General features: G+C 47.8%; 1 protein-coding gene across 1 annotated transcript; it reads right to left on the bottom strand.

Annotated features, from left to right (window-relative positions):
• Nucleotides 1-422: 422 nt before the first annotated feature.
• Nucleotides 423-25,806, bottom strand: Anp32b (acidic nuclear phosphoprotein 32 family member B). Its single transcript, XM_028882787.1, has 7 exons — nt 25,385-25,806; nt 15,507-15,656; nt 11,134-11,256; nt 6,012-6,240; nt 3,536-3,660; nt 1,576-1,645; nt 423-868 (listed from the first exon to the last, which is right to left on the bottom strand). The coding sequence occupies exons 1-7, from the start codon at nt 25,436-25,438 to the stop codon at nt 801-803; spliced, it is 819 nt and encodes a 272-aa protein (XP_028738620.1). The 5' UTR covers nt 25,439-25,806; the 3' UTR covers nt 423-800.
• Between the last annotated feature and the right edge of the window lie 1,424 nt (nt 25,807-27,230).

Raw genomic sequence — 27,230 nt, 5'->3', positions numbered from 1 at the left:
ACCCTGAGTCAACATATGGGTAAGGCTTTCCCCTTAACTCATGTGCTGGTTTACAGAGGCTCCAGATTGTTCAACTGCTGTCTATTCTTTTCTGGTGCTGGGACTCTAACCCAGAGCCTTACGCACACTAGGCAAGGGCTCTGCCACTATTCCAGACTCAAAATCGTTTTTACAAAGTAACTAACTCACGTACTCCTGGTCACATGCAGTGATGTTCCTCACCACTAACGACCAAAGACCCCGATCCTGTTCTCCAGAGAAAAGGCAAGCTACAGCCAGAGCCTAATTTAGAAACGTAGAGTACAACTAGGCTTTACCAAAGAGTAATGCGTTTATTTTCCTTAGTCTTAGAAAATACGTTTTTTGGCAGTCATCACATAAAATGTCCTAATGTCTTAAAAAAAGAAAGAAAAGCATGAGAAAACAGACCCAAAATGTTAAGATTTTATTTACAAAGCTTTTCCTTGTTGTACAGAAAGTAAAAATGTTCTTACAATCGCAGTGTAACTGGCGGCCAGGACGGTCAACTCACCAATCACAGCTGTCACGATACAGCAAGAGTCTGACACGGAAACCTAACAACGTTTACAATTTTGTTGGGGTGAAGTCCCCAGGCTTGGTGGTGGATTACCAAGGGGCTAACCGGAGGAAGGCGGAATGTCTCGGGAACTATTCTTTGGCTCTTTGGGTGGGGGTGTCCTGGGGCTTGTATCACAGCTACCTTTTTAAAACAGCTACCAAATCCATGAGCAGTCCAACCAGTACTCAACAGTTCTGTTTCCTGCAGATTGTTTCGGGTCTTAATCATCTTCTCCTTCATCGTCTGTCTCTCTCTTCCTCTTTTCACCTTTCCCACTTTCTTCCTCCTCTGCAATACAAAATGAGTTGTGAGGCCACGGAACAGCATTCTGCCTGGAACACTGCTAACAGAGGCAACTACCTTCTGACGGGGAGGAACTAGCAAAGACGGGAATTCAAACACACAGGCCACTGAGGCCAGACTGGCAAAGGCACAGGAGCACCGCAAGAGACAGGGCTAATTGATCGAGGATTTTCCTTCCCCATGTTTTTTTCTTAAGCGTTTGGGTACTAACCTAGCATGTCAAAAAAAAAAAAAAAAAAAAAAAAAAAAAAAACACAGCAACAACTCCACTTGCCCAGCCTGTTTCTAAGCCACCGACTCACGAGTGACCGTGGACAAACCACTTAAGACACAACAGGAAGGAATGACATGACGGAGCTGTTCTGAGAGGTAAGTGAGATACCACGAGGCTGAGCGTGACCCGGGGCACTGTCCAAGTGCACGCAATAAAGAAGGGGTTGGGGCTGGTGTTCTATGCCTGCTGCACTCACAAAGCTAGATCATCAGTTCCAAGAAGACCATATGCTCAGTGTGACCAAAGCCTCACAGACACAATCAGAACTACTCTGGAAGCCAAGCAGGAATGCAGAGATTATTAAAGACAAGCTGAGCAAGTAAGCGCTTGTCCAAAAACAAACAAACAAAAACTAACGGGAGCATTTTCCTGTAATGTTGACAAGAGGAGAAACAGAAATTATATACATCAGACCCACCTTCATCCTCATCTTCATCCTCATCTTCTTCATCTTCATCAACTTCTCCATCATGTCCAAATTCTTCTTCCTAAACAGAGAATAGCGTAACATCACTGGATTCTGCTAAGACATGGCTCAACAGGTAAAGAGGAAACCCTGGCAACCTAAGATCAATCACTGGAACACACGGAGACAACAGGAGAATCAAGAGAGCTCTCGAAAGTGGTTCTATGTCTCCATGCACGCGCGCGCGCGCGCGCGCACGCACGCACACACACACACACACACACACACACACACACACACACACACGCGAGCTTGATGGCTTACAACTGTTATTCCAGCAATTGGATATGGAGACAGGAAGACCAGGAATTTAGGCTAGCCTGGGCTACATAAGCCCTTACTCATCAATCCCTCATTAAAAAAATAAAAATGCAAAGAGGAATATACTTTCAAATAGTTATAACAACACATTAGAGGGAAAATTTATTTTTACATACTTGGCTGCACAGAGATGCTAATTTTTTTTAAAAAAAAATCAATCTATTCTTTCTTTTTTATTATTATTTTAAATTTATTTTTATTTTTCGTATGTTGGTGTTTTGACATGGATATCGGGTCCCCTGGAACTGGAATTACAGACAGTTGTGAGCTGCCATGTGAGTGCTGGGACTTGAACTCGGGTCCTCTGCAAGAGCAGTCAGTGCTCTTAACCACTGAGCCATCTCTCCAGCTCCCTAATTTTTTTTTAAATGAGCATTTTTTTTTAAATGAGCAAAGAGAGAGCTTAGAAATTAAAGTCTTGGGTGTTCTTCCATAAGACCTACATTTGATCCCCAGCACCCACCTGGTAGTTTGACTCCACTCCTAGGAAATCCAGTGCTCTCTCTTCTGACTTCAAAGGGCACCAGGCATGTATGTAGACATATATGCAAGCAACACATACACACACATGCAGGCACACATGCACATACACAAATAAAAATAAATCTTTAAACTGGGGGAGGGTAACCCAGGAACAGAGCACCTCCCTTCCCTTAGGCTCTGGTTTAAAAATAAAACTGCCCTTTAAGCCAGGTGTGTTTGCACACCTGTTACACCATCCGTTACAAAGGGGGGATGGGGGGTGGGCAGGTGGTCAAACAGTTTAGTCTATCCTGAGCTACAAAGACCTCAGTTCAATAAATGAGTAAAATAAAAATAAAATTATTAAAACATCAATGTTCAGCCAGGTGGTGGTGGCGCACGCCTTTAATCCAAGCACTTGGGAGACAGAGGCAGGCAGATCTTTTGTGAGTTCAAGGCCAGCCTGGTCTACAGAGTGAGATCCAGGACAGGTGCAAAGCTACACAGAGAAACCCTGCCTGGGGGGGCGGGGGAGACGGACACTACTTGTTTCGGGCTGGAGAGATGGCTCAGAGGTTAAGAGCATCAACTGCTCTTCCAAAGGTCCTGAGTTCAATTCCCAGCACCCACATGGTGGCTCACAACCATCTGTAATGAGATCTGGTGCCCTCTTCTGTATATATAAAAAATAAATAAATCTTAAAAAAACAAACCATCAATGTTCAGAAGTAACAGTTTATCAGGTAAGCACTAATTATCATGCAACTTATGTTTTTATAATCTTATACTACAGTATTGTTTGGACAGATTTCTCTATGTATGTGGGGTCAGGTTTTGAACATACAGCCTTGTTTAGCCCGGGCTGGTTATGATTTAGCCCAGTGATGTTCCTGGGATTACAGGAATACATACAAAACTCAGTCATCTGCTCTTTCAAGGCAGAAGTGCATACATTTAACCTTGGACTTCCAACCACAACTCCACATTTGGTAACTTGAAAGGCACACAGACGTAAGTGCTGTATCCAGGCAGCATAAGCAGGCACATCCCGTATGTGGACAAAAGCTGCCATTACCGGACTTTACCTCTTTCTCTGCCTTTACCCTAACAGAAGGAAGAGTTACATTACCTCCCCACTGACTTCATCTTCATCCTCTTCGCCTTCTACATCTTCGTCTTCATCTTCATCCTCTTCTTCATCATCCTCCTCTTCTTCACCGTCCTCATCTTCCTCTTCATCTTCCTCTTCTCCTTCTGAAGAGTCCAAAAGAGAAATTACTAAGGCTGGGCACACTTTTAATCCCAGTACTCGGGAGGCAGAGGCAGGCAGATCTCTGAGTTCAAGGCCAGCCTCATCTACAGAGAGTTCCAGGGCAGCCAGGGGCTGCTACAAAGAGAAAACACTCTCTAAAAACAAAACAAAAAAAGAAAGGAAGAAATCACTAAATAACCTTGATGACCCATAGGGTCTAACTGAAAAGGTCAGAGAGCCCAAAGTTGGCCTACAATAAGCTGGTCGGCACCACAAACATCAGATTTACAGCTGCCCTCTTTCTACCAGTCCGTAATCCCAAGAGAGTATCCGAAAACCAGGAAGCTTCAAGTACTACATGCCTACTCTTACTGAATAAAACCCACCTCAACTTCACACTGGAGGAGGGCTTTCTACTCTTGCCATGCTGAAAGTACCTGGGTTTCCATTTGGTTGTCTTTTTTAAAAGAGAAGCATGATGTGATGGCCTAAGCAAGTGCCCAGGACAGTGGAAGGAAGACCAGGAGTTTATGACCAATCCCAGCTACCCGAGACAATTTCAACACCTGTCCCTCCAAACAAAAATGGCAAGCTATTAGGAACAGGGCTGAGAGCAGTTGTCAAATCAGAACTCTAAAGGATTAATTCCAGGCCATAGAATAGTCCAGGCTCCTGGGTGCCCAGCCTAGAGGCGGTTTCCCCTCTACCAGCCTGCAGTTCCCCGTGGTCTCCTGCCTCTGTCCTTCCCATTCCACATGCCTACTGCCACAAACTGCCTTTCAGCCCCTCCTGTGACAGACATGAGGGGGCTCTTTACCTAGCTGAGGGTGCTCACACGCTCTCCCTTCTCCCCCTGCCCACCCCCTCATTTCAGCACCCTTCCTTCCTTCGCTTGCGCGCGGTGCTGACTGGAGTTCCATCTTGCCTCATTTTCTTTTGCTGGCTGAGGACAGAATCCAGGGCCTCCACAAGTCAAGCAAGCCTCTACCACTGAGCTACATCCTCACCCTTGGGCTAAGGATCTAGCTCAATGGCATAATGTGTTGTTTACAGCACTTACATAACCACCACAAATAATTTAGGAATACCTGGATACAGAAACGGGAACAGGATGAACTACCCTTTTCTGCCCACTGTCCCCTTGCATCTCATTCGTTTGCCCGTCTCCAGCTTTTGCAAAATAACCCCGTCTAACTGCAACCTCCTGTGCTTTGCTGGCCATTACTATCTTGTATGTTTTCAAAAGTACTAAGCTACCACTCATGGCTTTCAATTTCAAAGACTTTACCCAGACGGACTTGAAACTAAGCACATGAAAAACTTTGATTAGGAGCTGAAGAGATGGCTCAGGGTTAAGAGCACTGGCTGCTTTTCCAGAGGTCCTGAGTTCAATTCCCAGCAACTACATGGTGGCTCACAACCATCTGTAATGAGATCTGGTGCCTCATCTGGTGTGCAGGCACAACACTGTATGCATAATAAATAAATCTAAAAAAAAAACTTTGATTAATAATAAAAATTCTTAGGTGAGACAGTTGATTGGCTTGATCAGTTTGGGAGGCAACTAGGCAGTGGGACCAAGTCCTGTGCTCATTGCGTGAGTTGGCTGTTTGAAACCTGGAGCTTATGCAGGGACACTTGGCTCAGTCTGGGAGGAGGGGACTGGACCTGCCTGGACTGAGTCTACCAGGTTGATCGCAGTCCTCGGGGGAGGATTTGCCCTGGAGGAGGTGGGAATGGGGGGTGGGCTGGGGCTAAGGGGAGGGGATGGGAGGGGGAGAATAGGGGAACCTGTGGCTGATATGTAGAACTGAATGGTATTATAAAATAAAATAAAAAAATAAATAAAAATAATAAAAATTCTGAAAGATTAGTCCTTTTTTGTGTAAGATATTTGCTATATAGACTAGGTTGACCTCCAACTTGTGAACCTTACTCCATCTTTGGAGTGCTGAGATTTTAAGTGTGCCATCACACCCACTGAAAAAATAAAAGTGAATTCAGTGTTACACCCAGAGATTATACTTCCATGAACAAAAAGCGGAACCTAAGATAATGTGTCTTCAAGTTTACGGGCCAGGCACTAAGCTAGGAAGGCAGAGTCAAGGAGACACTGAGATAACAAGCTCTTCAAGCACATGAAGGAGTCACTCCAGGGGCTGCATGAAGCAGCCACTTAACACTTACTTGGCTCCACGGAAAGATGAAAAATCTACTGGCTAATAAAACCACTTGATTTTCAAGCATTTTAGGGTTATAGAACTGAACAGGAACACAGGCACGCACACTAGCAGAGCACCATCAGGACTGTGAAAAGGCAGATATCAGGTCACGAGATGCTCAGTCTACCCACCTTCATCCTCCTCTTCTTTGTCCACACCATCCACCTCTGCATCTGAGTCAGGAGCTTCCTCTACACCATCCACCTCCACGTCTGAGTCAGGGGCTTCCTGGTCCTCTCGGTCATAGCCATCCAGATAGGACAGCTGGGGCAGGAGCTTGAAGACACTCTCTCGGTAATCATTCAGGTCAGTGACCTCACAGCCAAACAGATCCAGGCTTTTCAGACAATCCAACTTTTTCTAAAGGAAAGAACCAAAAACCACAATTCCTAAATCAAATGAACATGTCACCAAACCATTTTCAAGAGGTAAAGTCTAGGCTCCCCATCAATTAGCTGCTACCCATTCATCCCTGTACACAGGAAAACACTATGCTTCTGGCTCCCCTAGAGAACAATGTCTTGTGTCCGAGCAGTGGTGGCGTATGCCTTTAATCCCAGCACTCAGGAGGCAGAGGCAGGTGGATCTCTGTGAGTTCAAGGCCAGCCTGGTCTACAGAGCAAGTTCTAGGACAGCTAGGACTGTTACACAGAGAAACCCTGTCTTGAAAAACCAACAGAAAGAGAGAGAGAGAACAAACTATGTCTTTTCCTAGTAGCAATACGAAGGAGTCTAAGTGTGACCTAGCTGAACTGTACACAGGTCCAACTCATAAGCAGCACTGGAGAATGGAGTGAAACCTGGCATGAGGTATGCCAGCATGGGCAGAAGGGTACACAGAGCTTAGATTGCACAAACAGAGAAACCTCACACTCCTTTTGTCTCTTTTAAGATCTTTGGAAGAGGTTAACATTACCAGACTTTTCTAAAGTAAACTTAAGGCATCGTCACATATAGCCCGCTACCTTCTAGAATAGTACAAACAGCCTACTAGAGTGCAAGTGACATTTCTATGTGTGTGTGTACAGACAGACACATGTAACTTATTAATTGTAAAATCAAAGTTTGGCATCCACAAAACTAAACAAAAAACATCAATGGGGGGGGCAGGGAAGTAGCTCATTAGATAGTGCTTGCCCAGAGCCATGGATTTGATCCCCAGAACCACATAAACCAGGTGTGGTAGTGCAGGCCTGTGATCTTAGTATGTAGGAGGCTAGATGATCATAAGGTCAAGGTCATTGTCAGCTACATGTGACCCCCTCACTCAAAAAACTCTGAAGAGGCAAGTCCTAACAAATCCAACAGTGACAATTCATTTGCAAAGTTACTGCCACACTCACACAGCCTAGAAGAAATGTGGATCCAACAAAACTTTGCTTTCAGGATTGAAGGCATCTCTGTAATTCTCTGCTTTCAAAGTTGGCTTTAAAATTCAGAATGTGGTGGCAAACCAGTGCACTGGCTAATCTGGCTCAATAGCTATTTTTGTAAACTGGAGTTTTGTGTTTTGTTTTTTTGAGACAGGGTTTCTCTGCATAGCTTTGGAGCCTGTCCTGGATCTCATTCTGTAGACCAGACTGGCCTCAGACTCACAGAGATCCACCTGCCTCCTGAGTGCTGGGATTAAAGGCATGTGCCACCGCCACCCAGCAGTTGTTTGTTTTTAAGCCAGGGTCTCTCTATATGGCCCTAGCTGGCCCCAAACTCAGAGATCATCTGCCTGCACCTGCCTCTCAAGTGCTAGGAGCAAAGGTGTGTCACCATGCTCAGCTAAAAAAAAGTTTTACTGGCACACAACATTCACCTGCTCATCTATCACACATCTCTCTTCTCAGACTGTACTGACAGGTGAGTGGCTGTGATATAGACTCTCCTGCCAACCAAGCTTCATGTTCTCATTATCTGACCCTTAAGAAAAGGGCTGCTGACTCTTACAGAAGAACCTTCATCCCTCATAAGGAAAGGGCTCACCTGAGTTTTATTCTCAGAGCAGAACCAGGGAGGACCCAGCAGCAGGACTATAGGCAGTTACACCTGCCCATCAAACACACAATGTGCAATGATTTAAGTTGTCCATCCAATAATGAAAGCCAACCTTACATGCCTTAAGAAGGCAGGCCCAGCCCTGCCAGTTCTAGGGTGGCTGACTTTCTAGCATGCAACTTTCAGATTAGATTTCCTAGCGGGTGACTTCAGAAACCCAGGTATGATTTCTTGCCAAAGAAGAAAAAATGCTGTAATACCATCCCAAATAATAGCTCCACTCTTTTTGGAAGACAGCTTTTCTGCCTAAGTTGGCCCAGAACTCCCGATCCTCTAACCTCAATCTCAAGGTCTCAGAGTTCTATACTGTACCTGGCTACAGAAAGAGCCGGCTCTATACCAAGTGAGACCTAAAAAGGACAATCAGTTTGAGCAGCTTCCTAGAAAGGTTTCCTCCATGTACTCCTCCTCCTTTTTCTCAAGCGCATGTCTCAGCATGCAGCCTTTGTCTCAGTCTGCTTGCTTTGGCCCCTCAGCAGCTGGAACGATGGCACAAACCACCACCCTTGGATTGCCTAAAATTGTTTCCTTAATGGACTGGGCCACTGATTAATCTACTGTACAGGGCCATCCTATTCTGAACGGCATGAATCTTAGATGTTTGACAAAGCACCCATTATCAAATAATTCGGACATGCCAAACAGTATGGTAGCAAATGACATAGAAGCAAGTTGACAATAACAAATCCTACATAACTACAGTACTCTGTAGACTGTTTAAAACAGTAAAATGGTACTTACAGCCCAGGAGGCTCAAAATACAGATTATACAGGATCCCGATGTGATGTGTAAACACTGCTAAAAACTTAGCAACCATACCATGCCAGAAACTTGACCTAAGCTAATAGGCTAGCCATAATAAACATAAAACATTTATTAACAATAATTTTGCTTGCCTTCTTAGAATTTAGAAGGGCTTTGGGGGATGATTTGGATGGCCCAGGTCTCTTAAAAAAGGTGTCCCAGGAAGTTTGAACTGATGCCTTCTTTGTCTCTCGTTAATGTCCCTGTAGCAAGCAGAGGCATTCACAATCATTGCATTGCCTGTCAAAACTGGGCTCAATGCAGTGTTCAAAATGTGTGGTGATGAGGATGAGGATGGTGTTTTCCCCGTTCTAGAACATTCAGAAGTCAACACTGGACCCAGTCTTCTCCCTTCACCTTTCTTACAGATTTCCTTTATTCCAAGTGAGAACCAGGAGGCCAACCTAGCTCAGGCTTTTTTTTTCCAAGCAGCCTGGGGTGTATGGAGCCATGTAGCTCTGCCACACGGTGTCAGTATCATCTAAGCTTCAGATCCCTCAATGTAAAACAAGGGCCATACTATCTCCATTCACTTTGTAGATACTTTTTCAACAACTTCCATAGGATCTACAGGGCACCAAGCATCAAACATCCACAACAGTGGTACAAGCATAGCAACCAAGATTACTTCTCCTCCTTCACTGTCTTGGGACCCTAATCTGTTACAGCCCAGAACAAGAAGCCTTAAGCAAACAATCCCTGCTCAGTATTTGTCTGTGCTCTGCTTCGGTGACAGTTAACACCAACACAGGACTCCCAGAGGATTCAGTCTCCAGGAGAATCAGGAGCAGCTGGTTATTCAGCAAGGAAAGACACTCTACAGTCCTGTTTAAAACAAATACACACACACTTCTGTCCAGGGGTGCTACTCAGTTTGGCATAGCCCAGAATAAAGAGATCTGCCACCAAACAATCAACACAGGCTTGGCACTGACTGTGGGGAGTGTTCGCCTGAGTATTCCTTTGGGAATTCCATTTTCCTGATATTCAGGTATAGAATCAATCAATTCACATGTAGAAAGAAAACAGGTCCCCAGGGCAATGGAAAATTAAGTGAATTTGGATTTGATCCTGCCATTAATTCCAAACAATTACTTAGGCTTTCTACACTCCGTTTCCTCTCTAAACAGGACAGCCATTCTCTGTTCTCTGGGCTACCAGCCTACAGTGAACAAATATTAAATGTCCTTGGATACAGCAAAATGCAATGCATTATCTTTAACTTGGAAACGGGCTGCTCTACACAGAAAAAAAAAATGAAACTGGCAAAACTGAAGGAGTGGAAGCATCTAGCCATGGACAGTAGAAAAAAAAGCAAGATCTGCGGAACAAGGGTAAGAAAGGAGCTCTCAACACCTACAACAAAGAGAAGCCCAAACAGGAATATAGAAGTAAAGGGGCAGGCAAAATGACCGAAACTGTCCTGCACTGCCGAAGGGAGGAGGAGGAGAGGAGGCGGCCCTTCACCTCCAGAGTACCAAGAGAGCAGGGCTCTATTTGCTTGACAGAGTTTCCCATAATCCAGTTCAGGCTGGCCTCAAACTTGCTATACATGGTGGGTGACCTTGAACTCTTGATGCCCTGGGACTGGGGCATGCTTCAGTCTATGGAACCCAGGGCTTCATGCACTCTGTGCAAGCATTCTGCCCACTGAGCCAAACCCACGGCCCCACAGAGCGCTCTTCCAGTGGGCAGACACCCGCTGTCTCACTCCCCAGTCCAGCCTGAGGCTGCCCCTCCTGTTACCAACCCTGCCTCCAGAACCTGCAGTGGCTGAGCTCTCCCTGCAACAGTTTTCCAATCTACAAAATAAATGTCTTCCTCCTGACTGTCCTGAGCTCTTCAGTAAGGCAGGGACTACTGTCTTCTCTGCTCAGTTTGCTTAAGTCCATATACCAGGTTTACATCCCCAAACACACTTCAAGTTTGGTCTCTTTAACTAATCTACAATAGGACTGAAGATCTGCGTCTACCCAAAACTCTGCAACAGTGACCTAGGGAAGCCTAAGATCACCAACCACAAAACCCACAACCACTGGAGCCGCCCTTCTTGACTGTGCTGAAACGTCACCTAAGACAGACTGTTCTGTTACAGTACAGAATAGCTTGGCCAGTCTAGTGGGAAAAATTAGGAGACATGTTTAAGGTTATAGTAACTATGTATTTAAAAAAGGATTAAAAAAAAACATGAAAAATTATCTACTGCATGATACCATCAGAGTTTCAGTCAGGGAGCAAAGTCCCAGGACTACACTGTAGAGACTGTGACCTTTAAAAGCCACTCTACGAAGAGTAGAATGATGGCATTTTTTAAAGCCATTTATTCTTCTCAATCATTTCTCCCACTAGAAATATGAAAATGAACATGACACAACCCATTCTCTAAATTCCCAATCACTCACCAAAGGTTCCAAGGTGCTGATGTCTTTCAGCTTATTTCCACTCAGGTTCAGATGTGTGAGGCTTGGAAGTTCTTCTGCTAGTCTGTCCAGACCTCCATAGATCCTATTATCGCTGAGCTCAAGCTAAAAGGAAATACACGTAGAGAATCACTCACGACTGAATTGGGATAAAAAGCAAATACCCATATCAAAGAATCAGGCAGACGGCACTGTACACATCTGCAACCCCACAACTCAGAAGGCCAAGGCAGGAGGAACCAGAGTTCTAGGCCAGCCTGGGCTACAGAGAGAGACCCTTTCTCCTAACAAAAATAAACAATAGCAGCAAAACTACAAGCTCTGGTGAAGCGACTCCTCAGGCGAAGGTACTTGCTGCCAAGGCTGACAGACCAAGACCAAGTTCAACCCCGGGACCCGCTTGGTGGAGAGAAATGGCTCCTTGGTTGTTCTCAGATTTCTGCATGTGTAGCATGTAGAACTGCTCCTCTAGAAGCCCTGTTTGTTAGATTATAAACATTATTGTATTTGACTAAATCCAAATCAAGTCGTTTATAGATACCAGCAACATTTGGGATGAGTCAGGCAGCTATGCCAGAAGGTAGGAAGTTTTTAAAGAAGATTTTGTGTGCTCTGTACAGGCGTCGTGTGCATGTCGTGCCTGAGGAGGCCATCAGATCCCCTGTGCAAGGCCGTGCACTCCACACCTAGCACCAAGTATGTGTTATGGCAAGGGGGTGCCTGGGCGTTACCTAGGGGTTTATAAAGCCTTATCCTCAGAGGCTGCTGCTTTTGTAAACCTGGCACTAACCTCCATGTTAAGCTACTTTAGTTTCTCATACAGGCAATGGTGTGCCCACAAAAAGTGTGAGCACTCACTAAAAATTGCTAGTGTCTCAGAGTGTAAGTGGAGATGTAAAAGCAAGTCTTCCTTTTGCAGATAAACAGGCTACGGGACCCAGCAGTCCAGAGCAGGTGTTATTATTCTTCCAGGACAGAGTTCAGTTCCTTGCACCCATGTTGGAAGAAGGCTCATAACCACTTGTAACTCCAGCTCCAGGGAATCCAATGTCTTCTTCTGACCTCTAAGGGCATCCCCCAACACGTAAATAAAGACAAACAGATAGACAGGAAGGAAGAACAGATGGACAGATACCCTAGGCCACACAGATGGCTCCGATTTTTTATGCTGGTGACAAGATAAAAAGGTATCAATCATCATGCAGTGTTTGGGTGCTGGTCACTTTTCAGAGCACATCACCCCATTCGCTCTTACAATAAACTCATCTTCCCATTTACAGGCAGGGAAATAAACCGCAAAAATGTGACTGGTGACTCCACATATTGAGGAGCTGCTGAAGAACTCCTGCTCCACCCACTGTGCTCCACATGCCTGCTGTGCTAACTGGAAATTTCATGTGGATGGGCATGGTGACAGAGGCTTGGAACCCACCTACCCAGGAAGTTGAGGTAGCATGCCACCCTATAACACTTAAGAGACCTAGTTTCCAAGTTTTAAAAGGGTACAAAAGACCTGGGAATATGGCCAATGTGTAGAGTGCTTGTCTAGGTTTCCTAAGACCCATGAGTTCAATCCCCAGTACACAAGACAAAACAGTCAGAAAACAAAGAAAACCAAGCAAACAACACGACTTCATAAACTAAAGGCTTTGGCATGTCATGAATAGAATACTAGTCTAGGAGAGCAGTGAGTGTAAACAACAGCACACGCCCCAAGCCTGAGGACCCGAGTTTGAAGTTGTTCTTTGACCGCCATTCGAATGCTGTGGTTTGTGCCCCATTCACAAGTATTTTCAGGAGAAAGCAAAACAAAGCCCTGCTAGTCAAACCAATATAGACTCAAGCACTGACTCTCATGATTTTTGGAAACTAATAGAAACTTCCCTTCTGTGTTTAGATCATACAGCTAGAATATCACATCTTCCTACATGAACAGACAATAAGACACCCCAAAGCATTTACTAGCATGACATTTAAACCATTTATGTATCAATTTTCTTAGTACTTGTTTCTTAAGAGTCTGTGTGTGCTCTGAGGTAGGAAGAACACACAGTCCTTACCAGCTGTGAGAACATTCAATCTGCCTTTTAAGTATGATCACCTCATCAGCCCTGTGAGTGATCAGTGTTCAAACTCTTCAGAAAAAGCCCAGTATGGTGCAAGCTTGCAATCTCAGCACTTGGGAGGCTGAGGCAGGAGACTGTGCTCTAGTTCATCCTAGCTGCACACACAGTTTTTACACACATTGAGACCCTGTCTCAAAGAACCGAACATCTGAGAAAGACCGAATGAAGTCACTGTGGTGCTTCATCTCATTGCTGACTTGACAGATTCGGAACTAGTGAGGGACACGCTGCTGTCTGAGGTTTCCAGAGAGGGCTAATTAATGGAGGGAACCATGCTGAACACACATGGCCCACTCTCATGGCCTGAAGCCCAGACTGAATCAAACAGAAGAATCCATGTCTCTTCTCCCAACTGCACCCACTGCACTGTTTGCATCCACCATGTCAGGTGTGCTACTGCCCCGGCACACCCCCTCACCACACTGACTGTGACTGTGCCCTCCCTCCCTCCCTGTGACAGTGTGAGCCTGTGTGAAGATGTCACTGTGATTGGTTTCCTAAAGCTGACTGGCCTATAATAGGGAGGCAGGATAAGGTTAGGCAGGAGAATTAGACTAAGGGGACACTGGGAAGAAGAGTGGAGTTCAAGATTCGAGACGAGACACTATGAGACGCAGATGAGAGACAGCAAGATGGAAAGTGTGTACATGAGGTACACAAGCCTCAGGGCAGCACACAGATGAATAGAAATGGGTTAATTTAAGCTATAAGAGCTAGCTAAAAACAAGCTTGAGCTATCGGCTGAGCATTTATAATTAATATTAAGGCCCTATGTAGTTATTTGGGAGCCAGCGGTTCCTACAAAAATCTCCACTACATAAGCCCAAATGAGCTCCTCTTAATTTATCAGGATGGTAAGAACAAAACACAAACTTACAGATCAAATTCATGTGAAACAGATGCTGAAATCTTTATAAGGGTCTCCAGATGATCCATATCTTTCCAATGTCACTGACCACCCACACATATAACTTCTTAAATGTTTTAGATTTTGTATGAGTGTGTTTGTAGTATGTCTGTGTATCACTATGTGTCTAGTGCCCATGGAGGCAAGAATTTGTGAACCACATCACATCTCCTTTCCTTCAACAATGCAAAAGATTCTTATTTGACCCTAACACCAGAGTTCTGTGGGTGGCTTTAGGAAAATAGCTGTTTCTTTCTTGGTGAGCCTGTGGCCACACCTACCAATAAGCAGTCCTCAGGAGAAAAGTTTCTTCCACCTCCTTGACAAACACAGAGACAAGAGAAAACCTTTTTTAAGTATTCTGCCCTTTAAGGGAGGACTAGAAGGCAAGAGATCGTGACTAGAGGGGAGGTAAACTAACAATGGCCAAAGAGAAATAGAGCGGGCTTATTTTTTGTGGGTCTTTTTTGGGGAGGCAGGGTAGATGTGGAGCCCACAGACATAGGAGACAGTGCTCTGCCTGGCCTGGGACCCACAGTCCTTCCCATGTTGCTGCCTCCTAAGAGCTGGATTACAGGCAGATGCCACATGGCTTTGTTACACAGGACTTCCCTAGTCACCCACAACACATTTCAAACTCTCTAGTACTGAGAATTATATGGCAGGGCTAGAGCTGATTCGGCAGTTAAGAGCACTTGCTGTCCTTGAGGAAGTTGGGTTCAGTTCTCAGCACCCACAGGGCGGCTGACAACTGTCTGTAACTCCACCTCCAGATCCGGTGCCTCTGAGGCACACATAAGCATATGCATGTCCTACATAGGTAAGACAGGCATCATTTTCCTCTTCATCTACAGATATGTTAAAACACAGAAAGAAGGGGGCTCTTTTGACTCCTGAGCCAGAGCCTAAGAGCAAAACCTAGCTAAGGAAAACAAAACTTTCAACAATTAACCAATTATTTATAGAGCAGTTCATAATCCAACGGGTATTATTTCCAAAGTGTTACTGCAACCCTGCAGGTCAAGTGTAGCTACCACAGGTGATAAAGCTGTGAACCATCTTAGAAAGGAAAATAGCCCAGCAACCTCGAGGTGCCACAGTCCACTCAAGCTCGAGCTTCTGCCACATAAACCAATGTTGTGCATTTCTCTTCCCAATGGCTCTCCTTTCTTAAAAATTAAACCATGTGCAGGCTGGTGAGGTGGGGCACACGCCTTTAATCCCAGCACTCAGGGAGAGTGGGATGTCATGAGTTCCAGGACAGCCAGAGCTGTTACACAAAGAAACCCTGTCTCAAAAAAACAAAAAGAAAGAAAACTTACCTTTTTCAATTTTGGTAGCTTGGGGAGATCGGACACTGAAAACAAGCCTACACTTATTAAACTGAGGAACTCTAGGTTCACAAACTCATCTGTTAACCCCTCAATTTTTCCATCATTTGCTTTGCAATTGTCCAAGACAAGTTCTCGAACCTGTGGATACAAACAAAAAAGGGAATTAAGCTTTAAAAAACCGTAACAGGAGACAACAAAAAAGCAAAAACCCTAAACATGACCCCATAAAACATCCATATTCAAGGACAGTTTATTTGTTCAACTACAAATAAAAGAAGCATGATTAGCCTTATAGCAGTAGCATAGTAAGACCCAAAGACCACTGCTAATTCATGCTAAAATAATAATAATAATAATAATAATAATAATAATAATAATAATGGTATATATTCCATATCCCACAGTTCTAAGAGCATAAGCGACGCTATGTCCGTTCTTTCCACGGCTGTGCCTCCAAGGGGCTTTGTCTAAGTTCAAGGACAGAGTGAAGAAACCCTCCCAGGCTCTTAAAGCCCAGAAAGGGCACAATCACAGGGAAAGGAACACTCTACTTCGCCACCAAGATCATCAAGGCACTGAGTACTTGAACTCAAGGAGTCTGCTGCTCTGAATCAGGGGAACTGATCTTACTACCACTCAGCTTTTGAATAGTTCCCTTGCCATTGTGTGTGTGTGTGTGGGGGGGGGGTTCAAGACAGCGTTTCTCTGTGTAGCTTTGCGCCTTTTCCTGGAACTCACTTGGTAGCCCAGGCTGGCCTCGAACTCAGAGATCAGCATGGCTCTGTCTCCTGAGTGCTAGGATTAAAGGCGTGCGCCACCATTGCCCAGCCATTTTTTTTTTTTTTGAGACCGGGTCTCTCTACATACCACTGGCTGTCCTGAAATTCACTATGTAGACCAAACAGGCCCCAACTCAAGAGTTCCACCTGCCTTTCTCTGCCTCCTGAGTGCTAGGATTAAAGGCATGCACCACCATGCCTGGCTTTTCCTTCCCCAAAGAAAAAGTCACAAATAAATCCTAGCTAAGGATTTTTACACCAGTACACTTTCCAATTTCAGATCTTTTGTTTTGTTGTTTTGTTTTAGACAGGGTCTCACTATGTAGCCCTGGTTTACCAGAACTCAATATGAAGCTGGCTATCTTCTAGCTCAGAGATCCGACTGCCTCTGCCTCCTGAGTGTTGGTATTACAGATGTACACCACCATGCCCAACTAAGAATTTTTCCATTTCCTGTGCAACAATAAAATTTAAATGTCATACAAAAAGACACTTTAAAAAATGACACTATGATGTCCAAAATAAGTGAGGAGGAATTAAAGAGTATGCCATATTTTGCTTCCCAGACTGGGATAAAAATTACTTCCTGGAAAGTTCTGTCAATTGCCAAGCTTCTACTTTAACTACAGTGAGGGGTCATGAGAAACTACCACAGGGGTGGGGAGGACCACCAAATTCCACGGCAACTTCATCACTGGGGCAGAGGCAGGTGCAGTCTGAATTCAAAGTCAACGTCGCTTCTATACAAAGAAACTGCCATAACAAGTAACACAAGACACTCAAATGTAGGCTGGAAAACATTTGCTAAGGCAAATAGCAAAATGGAGATTCAAGAGGTAGCTGGGGAAAGGGCTGTCAAAGTGGCTGACACATGGAGGCCTGAGTTTGAGGGTGGTATGGATGATCAGAGGTTTTAGGTTGTGTTTTAGAGAAATGAGAACCTACAAGGAACAGTTTTTTGAGGAGAAATGAGTACCACAGAAGTACTGGCAGGCACAGGCACAGGCAGCTGGACACACAGACCCAGAGTCTCAGTGGAGGTCTGGGATGCACGCCTGTATTTGGGAGTCATCAGGGAAGAGGAAGTGGCAGAATATGGTATTCCTAGGAAAAGCATCAAGGATGGACCCCTGGCAATTAAGTAAGGAGGGAGGGAGAGAGAGGGAGGGAGGGCACAGTGCCCAAAACAAAAATTTCCTTTTAAACCCTTGGAAAGTTCATTAAGAAAAAAAGGTGGGAGTAGTGACACACACCTGGATCCCAGCACTTGGGAGGCTGAGGCAGGGGCCCGAAAGCTGAAGGATAGCCTGAGCTAAACAGTCAGTCCCAGCCAGTCTCAACTACAAAGCAAACCTTCAAAAGTATATATAAGTATATATAAGTAAAAATAAGATGACGCCGGCCGGTGGTGGCGCACGCCCTTAATCCCAGCATTTGGGAAGCAGAGGCAGGTGGATCTCGGTGAGTTAGAGGCCAGCCTGGTCTACAGAGTGAGTTCTAGGACAGCCAGGCAGTTACAGAGAAACCCTGTCTACAAACAACAAACAAAAAAGATGACCCTGAACATGGCAGGGCATGTGATGTCACACAAGCCATCAAGATCAGTCCTCAGGAAAGCACTGCTGTTCACCCCTGAACACCTGAGTTCAATCCTGTCACTCACATAAAAAAGTAACAGGGCTGCTGGTGGTGGCACACACCTTTAACCCCAGCACTCAGGAGACAGAGGCAGGTGAAATCGCTGAGTTCGAGGCCAGCTTGGTCTATACAAAGAACTACATACACCCTGTCTCAAAATAGCCCCCCAAAACAAACAAACAAAAGTAGCAGAGAACTGACTGTACAGTTGACCTCTGACCTCCACATGCACACTGTGGCACACACATGACACACATCATACATACATAGTTTTTTTGTTTTTTGTTTTTAATTTAGAGAAGAAAAATGGAAGGGCTGGGAAGACACTGAACTTCTGGAAAAGGTGAAGCAGGCGTAACAGATCTCTCTTTGGAGCTACCAAGATGCGCACAGGTTCCACAGCTAAGTTCCAAAGTGGAGGACAAGAAGTTCAGGAAACAGGCAAGCAAGGGAAGACTGAGCAGAAGGTAGTACGGCTAAACAGACAGACCCCTGACTTCCAGAAATGCTGAGAGCATAAGAAGTGTCTCGCCCCTGGAGCTCAGAGGCACCGCCGGGACAAGCCACCAGCGTAAGCCTAGAGCAGTGGTCGAGTTCCTCGACTTAGCGCTGTGCTCAGAGAAAGGTCTCAGCGCCACTGGCTGGCTGCCTTCAAGTCTGGATAAGGTTCTCAACAGAGGCCCAATGGTGGTTGGAGCCAGCCGCACCAGCCCCTCAGGAGGCAGAGGCAGTAGGGCCAATCACAGGTTCAAGATCATCTCAGGAGAAGAGAAGGTTTGGGGCTGGCACATGCTGCAATCTTAGCACACAGGCAGAGGTGTGGAATAGGCAAGTTTGAGCTCAACCTTGATGGCTTAGATAGAGTTCTAGTTTTGAAGCCTCAGTTCATGAGACACAAACTCTTGAAGAAAACAAAAAATATGCGCCTGGGGAGATGGCTCAGAGTTTAAGAGCACTTGCTGCTCCTCCAGGTCCTGAGTCGAGTTTCCAGTGCCAAATCAGGAAGCTCACAACTGCCTGCAATTCCAGCTCCAGGGGATCTGACATCCTCTTTCTGGCCTCTGGAAGGACCTTAACAGGTGAGGCAGGCATGCAGACATACACAAATAAAAATACTAAATTAATTTCATAAGCAGCCAGACATGGTGGCACACACCACTAATCGAACGGGTTTACTGTGAGTTCCTGGACATTTGGGGCTAGCTACATAGGAAGATGCAGTCTCAAACAATACAAATAAACCCCTAAGGAGGGAAAGCCAGCCCCAACCTGCACTGTGCAGACTGGAGAGTCCTGTGACCCAAAACAGCAAGGCAGCCTTTTGCTCAAAAGTGGAAAGTTTAATTTTTAAGGCCAAATTTAGTCTTTTTTTTTTTTTTTTTTTGGTTTTTCGAGACAGGGTTTCTCTGTGTAGCTTTGCACCTTTCCTGGAGCTCACTTGGTAGCCCAGGCTGGCCTCGAACTCACAGAGATCCGCCTGCCTCTGCCTCCCCGAGTGCTGGGATTAAAGGCGTGTGCCACCACCGCCCGGCTCAAATTTAGTCTTAATAGTCATTCTCCAATTTAACTTGCTTCTTTCTCAAATGTGAATAAAGTAAATGTTTAAGAAAAAAATAAAACAAACAAAAAACAAAAAAGGCAGCAAGATCAAGAGTTGAAGGTCGGCCAGGCGGTGGTGGCTCACACCTTTAACCTCAGTACTCAGAAGGCATAGCCAGGCAGATCTCCGTGAGTTCAAGGCCAGCCTGGTCTACAGAGCGAGATCCAGGACAGGCACCAAAACTACACAGAGAAACCCTGTCTTGGAAAGAAAAACAACAACAACAACAACGAGTTGAAGGTCCTCCTCAGAGTCTAATGCCAGGCTGGGGTATTGAATTACTTTTATGGCACTTCACTGTACAGCCCCAGCTGGCCTCTGCCTCCCGAGGGCCAGGACTGAAGGTGCACCACCAGCTTTCCTTCCCTCTAGTTACGAGTAATGTCAAACATTCAGCACTTCTTCTTCCCAAGTTTCTCCTTTCTTCTTCCCAACCCTTTCTCAGTTCCATTCATCCCTTCAGCTACTCTGGGAAATGGGCCAGTTCTGCCTATGGTCAGGGTTTGGGCAATCATCCCCAGCTACACACTTGGCCTAGGAGAGGGGAAAGGCATTGGCTGGGGATTTAGTTCAGTGGTTAAGGCCCTGGGTTTAGTCCTCAGCTCTGGGGGGAGGGGGGAGGGAAAGAAATTACATCAAATTGAGTTGTGGTGGCTTGAATTTTGGAAAATGCCCCCCCACAGGCTGATGTATGTGAATGTTTGGTCACCAGGGAGATTGAGAAGTATTAGGGGGTAGGGCCTTGCTGGAGGAAGTGTGTGTCACTGGAAATGGGCTGAGGTTCCAAAGATCCACGCTAGCCCATAGTCTGTCTCTCCACGCCTGTCTCCACACTTCCAGCAGTCCTGCCTAGTGCAGGGCACAGCCCCATGGCATCCGAGTACAGTGGTTTGCTACTGCCATGCCTGCTCCTCTCTGTACTGTGCTAATAAACTTGTTTAATGAAGAGACTGCCCCATACTAAATACCCCAAACAGACTCAAACAGAGGAGAACAGATCCCCCAAGCTGTCCTGACCCCCACATAAACTTACAGTGGAATACACATTGTATTTTTAATTTCAAAAATGAGGACAAGAATGCTTACAATGTGTTCCTAGTGGGCAAGGGGGTAGAGCTGGGTGGCAGTGTTAAGCAGTATGCTGGGAGCCCTGAATTCAATCACAAAACCACAATAAAGTGACAAGGCTAGGTGGGTATGGCAGAACACACCTTTAATTTCAGCACCTGGGAGGCGGAGCCTATAGGCTACTTGGGGAAACCCTATCTCAGAAAAACAAAGAAACAAACAAAAACAAAAGACAAGGCTGGAAATGGAGCTCTGTTAGGAGTGCTTGCTTAGTATACAGAAGACCCTGGGTCTGATCCCTGGCACCCCTAAAATCTACAACAGCGATACAGACCTGCGATCCCAGAATTTGGGGGAAGAAAGGAGAAGTTAAAAGGTCCTTTCCAGCCACAAAATGAGACGAGGCTGGGCATGGTGGCACACCCCTGCAGTCCAGAACCCAGCAGAAGCAGGCTTTGAAACTGAGTTTAAGGACAGGCTGGTCTACACAGCAAGTTCCAGGACAGCCAGGGTGACAGGGCCCAGGAGTGAAAAATGCTTGCTGCCAAGCCTAACAATTGGAGCCCCACATGGGGGGAGAGAACCAACTCCCACAAGTTGTCTTCTGACTTTACACTCGCGCGCGCGCACAAACACACACAAGTAAAATCCAAAGATAACTAATCTCATTCTGTCCCTCAAGGAGCACGCTGGGCTGATATTCACAGTAGCAGCCCTTCAATGTGTTCAGATGGCAGGAAAGTTGAGAAAGATACCCCACCCCAGAAAAGGAAATGCCTGTGTCCTAAGTGTGGATTAAAGGGAACAATTCTGAAAAGCAATTAGACAGTAGTCACTGGGGCTCTTCTTTAAGCAAACAGACAGTACATGTTTATAACATGATCCAAATTGGGAAAAAAATTAAGCAATTTTAGGCCACACACCAAAATGCACGGAAAGGTTAAGTGTGTATTGCGTATTTTTAATCAACCGTTTTCTGGCTTATCTGCATCTAATTTTCTTTACAGATGTATTACTGTACAAAAGAAAACAACCCCAATTAGTTGCTATGCAACCAATTAGAATATCCCATAGAGCTCAGAATTATATCACACTCAACAACAGACGCCAAAAGTCGGGGATGGGGGCCACAACAGTACAACAAGAAGGACGTGTGTCTACGGAGTCTGCTTCCCCCCGTGAACAAGATGTAAGACAGACTGATGAGCAGTGTAAGCATACAGCACACCCAGGTTGGGGGGCAGGATTCTCTTGTTTTTTTAAACTCCAGTAAGAAGCTACTTGGTTTTCCAATTCTGGTTAGAGGGTTAGCTGTCCCTGGCTGTGGGGTGAGAAGGGGCACACACAGAGCAGCCTGTGTGCACGAATGGAAGCTGAGAAGCTCACACCAGAAGAGGCCCCTTCCAACTCTGGAGCACAGCAGCTGCAGGACCCGAGGTATGTCTTGCCACTGTGTGCCACTGTGGGCCACTGCTTTCTCACCTTAGTGAAAATCTCACCAGTGTCTGTGGCATATACAGTATGTTCTAGTCAATTTATTCTCAGTGAAAACTTTCAATATACATTTTTCTTTCCTATTTTGGGGGGTGGCAATGCTGGGGAATGAACCTTGGCCTCACACATAGAGTGAGGTCTGGCACCGAGAGACATCCTTATCTAGTACATGGTATTTTACACAAACTAAAGTTCCTAGGGAATAAGCTTATTGATAGAGCAGACGCCCTTGGTTCAATCCCTAGTACCCTGCATCCTATTCTTGCCCATAAAAATCTTCTTAAATAGTATGTATCTTTTAAGTGGGGTGTGGTAAAATGCCATTTTATGCCTTTTCCCCCACTGTGAAAAATACACTCTTCTTCAAGAGCTCCTTTGGGTTTAAAATCTCCCTGGAGGAAAGGAGGACACCCACGTTTATAGCTAACAGAGGTGTAGCATATGGACCTAACATGTTATCTTGGGCCTTATGTACTTTGAAGGAAAACGAGCCAACCACCAAGATGGTAAATAATGTTTCAGAGGTGTCTAAGATTCAAACAAACAAACAAAAAACCCGGAAGAACCACCATAAACACAAAAACACACACACTTATGTATTTAAATATCAAATCTCCATTCAGGCCCTTCACCTAGATCTCACTTGACTAAAACCATTCAGGGGCTAGAGACATGGCTCAGGTTAGGAACACTGACTGTTCTTCAAGGGGGCCCAGGTTCCATTTGCAGACCCACATGGCGGCTCACAACTGTCTGTAACTACAGTTCCAGGGAACCCGACACCCTTACAGAGGCTAAACATCAATGAACATAAAAATAAATATTTTTTTTAAAAAGCACATTCAGCTGGGACTGTGAACTTTTTGGCACCCCATGACAATTCTGTAGGGTCCCAGGGACCAACCTTACTCCCTATCAATTGGAATTACCACAAGTTTCTGCAGCATGTTGAGACATTACATTATGGTTTTTTTGAGGCATGGGGGACCAGGCTGACCTTACATTTACTGAGATCTGCCTGCTTCTGTCTCCTCAGTGCTGGGATCAAAAGGCATGCACTACCACACTCAAGAGAGATGAGCTCATTTAAAAGGCGCCATCTTGGAACTTAACATTTGCCTTATGACACTCGGTGAAACTTTTCAGTAACCCCCAAACTATAGCATTGCTTGGTGATTTGTATCAGCACTCAGGAGGCTGAGGCAGGGGATGCTAACTTAGAAGCAACGGAGACTACCTACTTATTGAGACCTTGTCTTAAAAAGGCGCACGTGCACAAGTATCTACAGCATCTTCCCCTTCAAACCCTTCAGTTTTAGGTCAAAGTTCTTCCAAAAAAGCATCTGCCAATGGCTTGGTTCCCCCTAGGTAGATTCCCCTTCACACACCTTAGTGGCAATCTCAAAAAGATACTTTCACGAGGCCCCTCTAGCCCCGCCAGGTACAAGAGGAATCAGTGTGGCCCCTGAATCTGAGGCCCAGGAGGGCAGGGGATATTCCACGTCTTGGTTACGCTGGTTTCTCAGGCCCTGGCATACTGCAGGTAAACATGCAGTCAATCGGTGATTCTAGAGACCAAGGATACCCAACGCTGTATCCACCAACCACTTGTTGCTTTGGGGCGCTTTAAATGTGCAGTCACAAACTCACTTTTAGCTCCACAGCCTGGCTCTGGCAAAAGGGTTTACCGAACATGGGTCCTTTACCTAAATTTAGTTATTCCATACTCTTGATTGCTGGGGCTGGCCTGGAATGAAAGGCTCCAGGTATCATTAACTCATCTTTCCAAGTCAAAGGAAGAAGATGGTTTAACAACTCGATCCCCCAGCACGTGGTGGGCACAAAATGTCTGACTGAGGGCTGGAAGGGACACGTGCCGGCGGGATCCTCGGGGCCCCGGGAACAGGGAGGGACACCACCCAATCAGTCCTCAGGGACCGCCCCACACCTCGGCGGTGCCGACCTCAAGGCCCGGTAGCAGGCACACAAAGCCTCGGCCGGGCACGCCGGGCGCACCTAGGCAGGGCCATCTCCGCCAAGTTCCCAACTTGTTAGCCATCGCCACCTGCGGGCGCCAGCCGGGGCCCGGGCCGGGGTCGTGGCCACCCCGCGCCGCGGCGCACGCACGAGGGCGGCGTCGGGCCCGCGGCCTGGGCACGGTCGGTGGCAGAGGCCGCGCGGAGCACGTGCGGGGCCCAGGCCGCCCCAGCCCCGCGCCGGCCACCGTTGCCCTTTTAAGAAGGGGGAGGGCGCCCGCGAGGGGACGAGGCGGCGGCGGTGGCGGCGGCGGCGGTGGCCGAGCGCCGCGCTCCCAGCGCGCGCCGAGCCGAGCCCGCGGGGCGGGGGCAGCCCGGGGACCCGACAGGCAGCGCGAGGGCGGCCGGCTCACCCGGCGGAGGAAGACGGCGCCCGCCAACATGGCGCTGTGGCGCGCCCCGGCTGGCGCGCGCGGAGCCGCCGGCCGCCCACACCGAGGGGCCGGCCTCCCTCTCGGGCAAGGCCCCGGGCGGCGGCGGCGCGGGGGAGGGCGAAGCCGCCGCGGGGGACGGTGCCCGGGCGACCCGGGAGGCCCGCGTGGGCAAGGCCGAGGGCGAAGGCGAGCCGGGCAGAGGAGGGAGGGGGGGGAAAGTTGTATTTTTAGGCTTGAAAAATGGCGGGAAGCGCATCCTTTTTTCAAACTTGGCCTCGGGAGGGGCGGCGGTTGCGCCACCTCCGCCGCCAGGCCCGCCCGCCCCTCCCCCGTGCCGCGCCAGGCCGCGCCCGAGGGGCTCCGCGCCCCCTCGGGGACCCGAACCCCCTCCTCGGCGCGGCCCGCGAGGCCCCCCGGACCGCTTCCCCGCCGGCCGCCGGGGGCGCGTGGCACCCGGGCCGGCCCCGCGGCGGGCCTGGCGGCGCGGCTCCTCGGCAGGCCGGGCCTCCGCCCGGCCGCGCATCCCGGGAGGCTGCAAACATGGCTCCCAGCGTTACACAACCCCCGCGCCCGCCCTCGCCGCCGGCCACACGCACACGCGCTCCCCTCCGGGAGAGGACCGAGCGGGCGAGCGGCTCAAAGTTTGCTTTTCCACCCGCCGTCCTCCCCGTGGCCACGGGGGCCCGCGGGCGCCAAAGAGTTAATGCCCGCGCGCTCGCTCCCCCCCTCCGCGCCTTCCGCCCGCCTTCCCTGTCCCCGTCCGAGCTGCGAGCAGCGCCTTCCCCGCGCCGTGGCCGGAGCCCCGGTGGCCCGCAGGTGGCCACCATTACTTGCAAGTCATCGGGGGGCGCGGGCGCCCCGAGGGGGTTCTGCTTACTGCTGCCGGGGTCCGGTTCCTCAGCTCCAGGTGGATCCTCTTCTTCATGTCCATGTTCCCCTCGTCCCCCCTCTTCAAACTTAACTTTCCGCGGCGGGGGCGGAGGGGGGAGAGGCGACCCGGCCTGCGCGGCGAGGGCCGTCGGAAGGAGGCGGCTGGCGGAGGCGGCGTGGTCCCGAGCGGCGTGCGGCGTGCGGGCGTGCGGGCGAGCGGAGCCCCCGGAGCCAAGTTACTCGCGGGAGCGGAGAGAAACCATGGAGGGAAAAGGGGGCTGGAGCGCGGCGCTGGCCTCACTACCGCCGCCCCCGGCCAAGGCCCCGCACTGCGCTTTAAACCGGCGACGCGACGCGGCGGCTGCTCGGCTCCACTCGGCCCTGCGCGGCGCCGCTCGGCTCAGGACCCGGGCTGCAGCGCCGACTGGGGAGGCGCACGGAGGGCGGGGCGGGGCCGCCTTAAGCTCAGCCCGGACTGCGGCACCGCCTCCCGGGCCGCGCGCGCCTCCCGGCCCTCGGGTCGCACGTGGGCTGGCTGATGTAAGACCTTCCGGGGCCGGGGACCCCCCAACTCGCCGCCGGCACGTCTGTGCGCCAGGCTTTGCCTCGTGCCCTCGGGTGTGGGGGTGATCTCCTGGACCTAATTCCACCCGCTGACCCTCGCCCTGGCCTTCCGACGCCCTCAGAGGCTGTGGCTTTGGGGTTCACCCCATCCCCCAGGCTGACCCCACAGCCTTTTAGGTCCAGTGAGGTTGGAAGTGCCTTCGAGGACCCTCGTGAGGGTGCGATCGCCGCCCGGCCGTGTTGTACCGCGTGGCACCAGCAAAGGGGCTGCTGCACTAGGACGTGGGCAGCAGCATCGGGCATCCCCAGTTCAGGAGACTTAACCCTTGGCGCTTAATTTAAATATTTTTAAAAATATGCCTTAAAACTTTTATTTCTTCATCGGTACATAAACTACAAGCTAGTCAGGAAGAAACAAAAGAACTATACGTAAATACTATTTTTTAAAGATTTTAATGTGAGCTACTAGCAAAGGAAATCCTTAGCAATTTTAAAGACGCCTCAGTCTCCACCCTCTGACTTTTATCTCTTCTTGAGGCACCCATGGAAGGTGTATAAATTCTTGGTCTTCTTTAAGGTGAATCCTGGGCAGGCCTAATTTCTAGAATTTAAAGCACAACCTTAGGATGAGGGTTCAGTGTGTTAATTAGGTGTCTGTTTGCTTCTGATATTAACCGAAGGTACCAAAAATTAAGCACAGTTTACTACAGAAAACAAACAAACAAAAAAAAACCCTATGCATTACCCTAAGATTTTTATTGAAGAAGCCCCTCTCCATTCCATTTTGCTTTAGGGGCTCAAACTTTCAAATGGATTATCTATCAGTTTCAGAAATAACAATTCAAGAGAAAAAGTTTGAAGGTTATGGGGAAAGGTGAATACTTCATAGGTGTAGATCGTGACTTCTGTTGGAGTCGGGAAGACCTAAGCCTAGAGAATGGGGAAGGGAAGGGTGTGGTGTGTTCTTGTCACAGAAGATCCCTAACTGTAAGGTGATAAGCTTCACTGAGCTATGCAAAGAAGCTTCCTCGTCCATAGACTAATGAGCACTGACTCTGAAGGGCTTGCTGTGTAATTTCCCATTCGTAAAAAGGAAGAATTGAAGGTTAATCACTGCCAGTAGCCCCAACAAGGCCTCAAAGGTCCAGCTCCAGATCTGCCATATTTTTGCTCCACCCCTGGTCTAGAGTGAGTCACCCTGGGGACTCTTTGGTACAGTAGGTGGGTAACAGCTGAGGGGCCGAGGGGACCAGGTGGCGCCCAGGTGTCATCCTGTGCTGCTGTTGGTA

The sequence above is a fragment of the Peromyscus leucopus genome, chromosome 2 (assembly GCF_004664715.2).
Source record: "Peromyscus leucopus breed LL Stock chromosome 2, UCI_PerLeu_2.1, whole genome shotgun sequence".
NCBI lineage: Eukaryota > Metazoa > Chordata > Mammalia > Rodentia > Cricetidae > Peromyscus > Peromyscus leucopus.
Note: the sequence above shows the minus strand (reverse complement) of the source record. Positions and strands in the feature narration are given on the sequence as shown.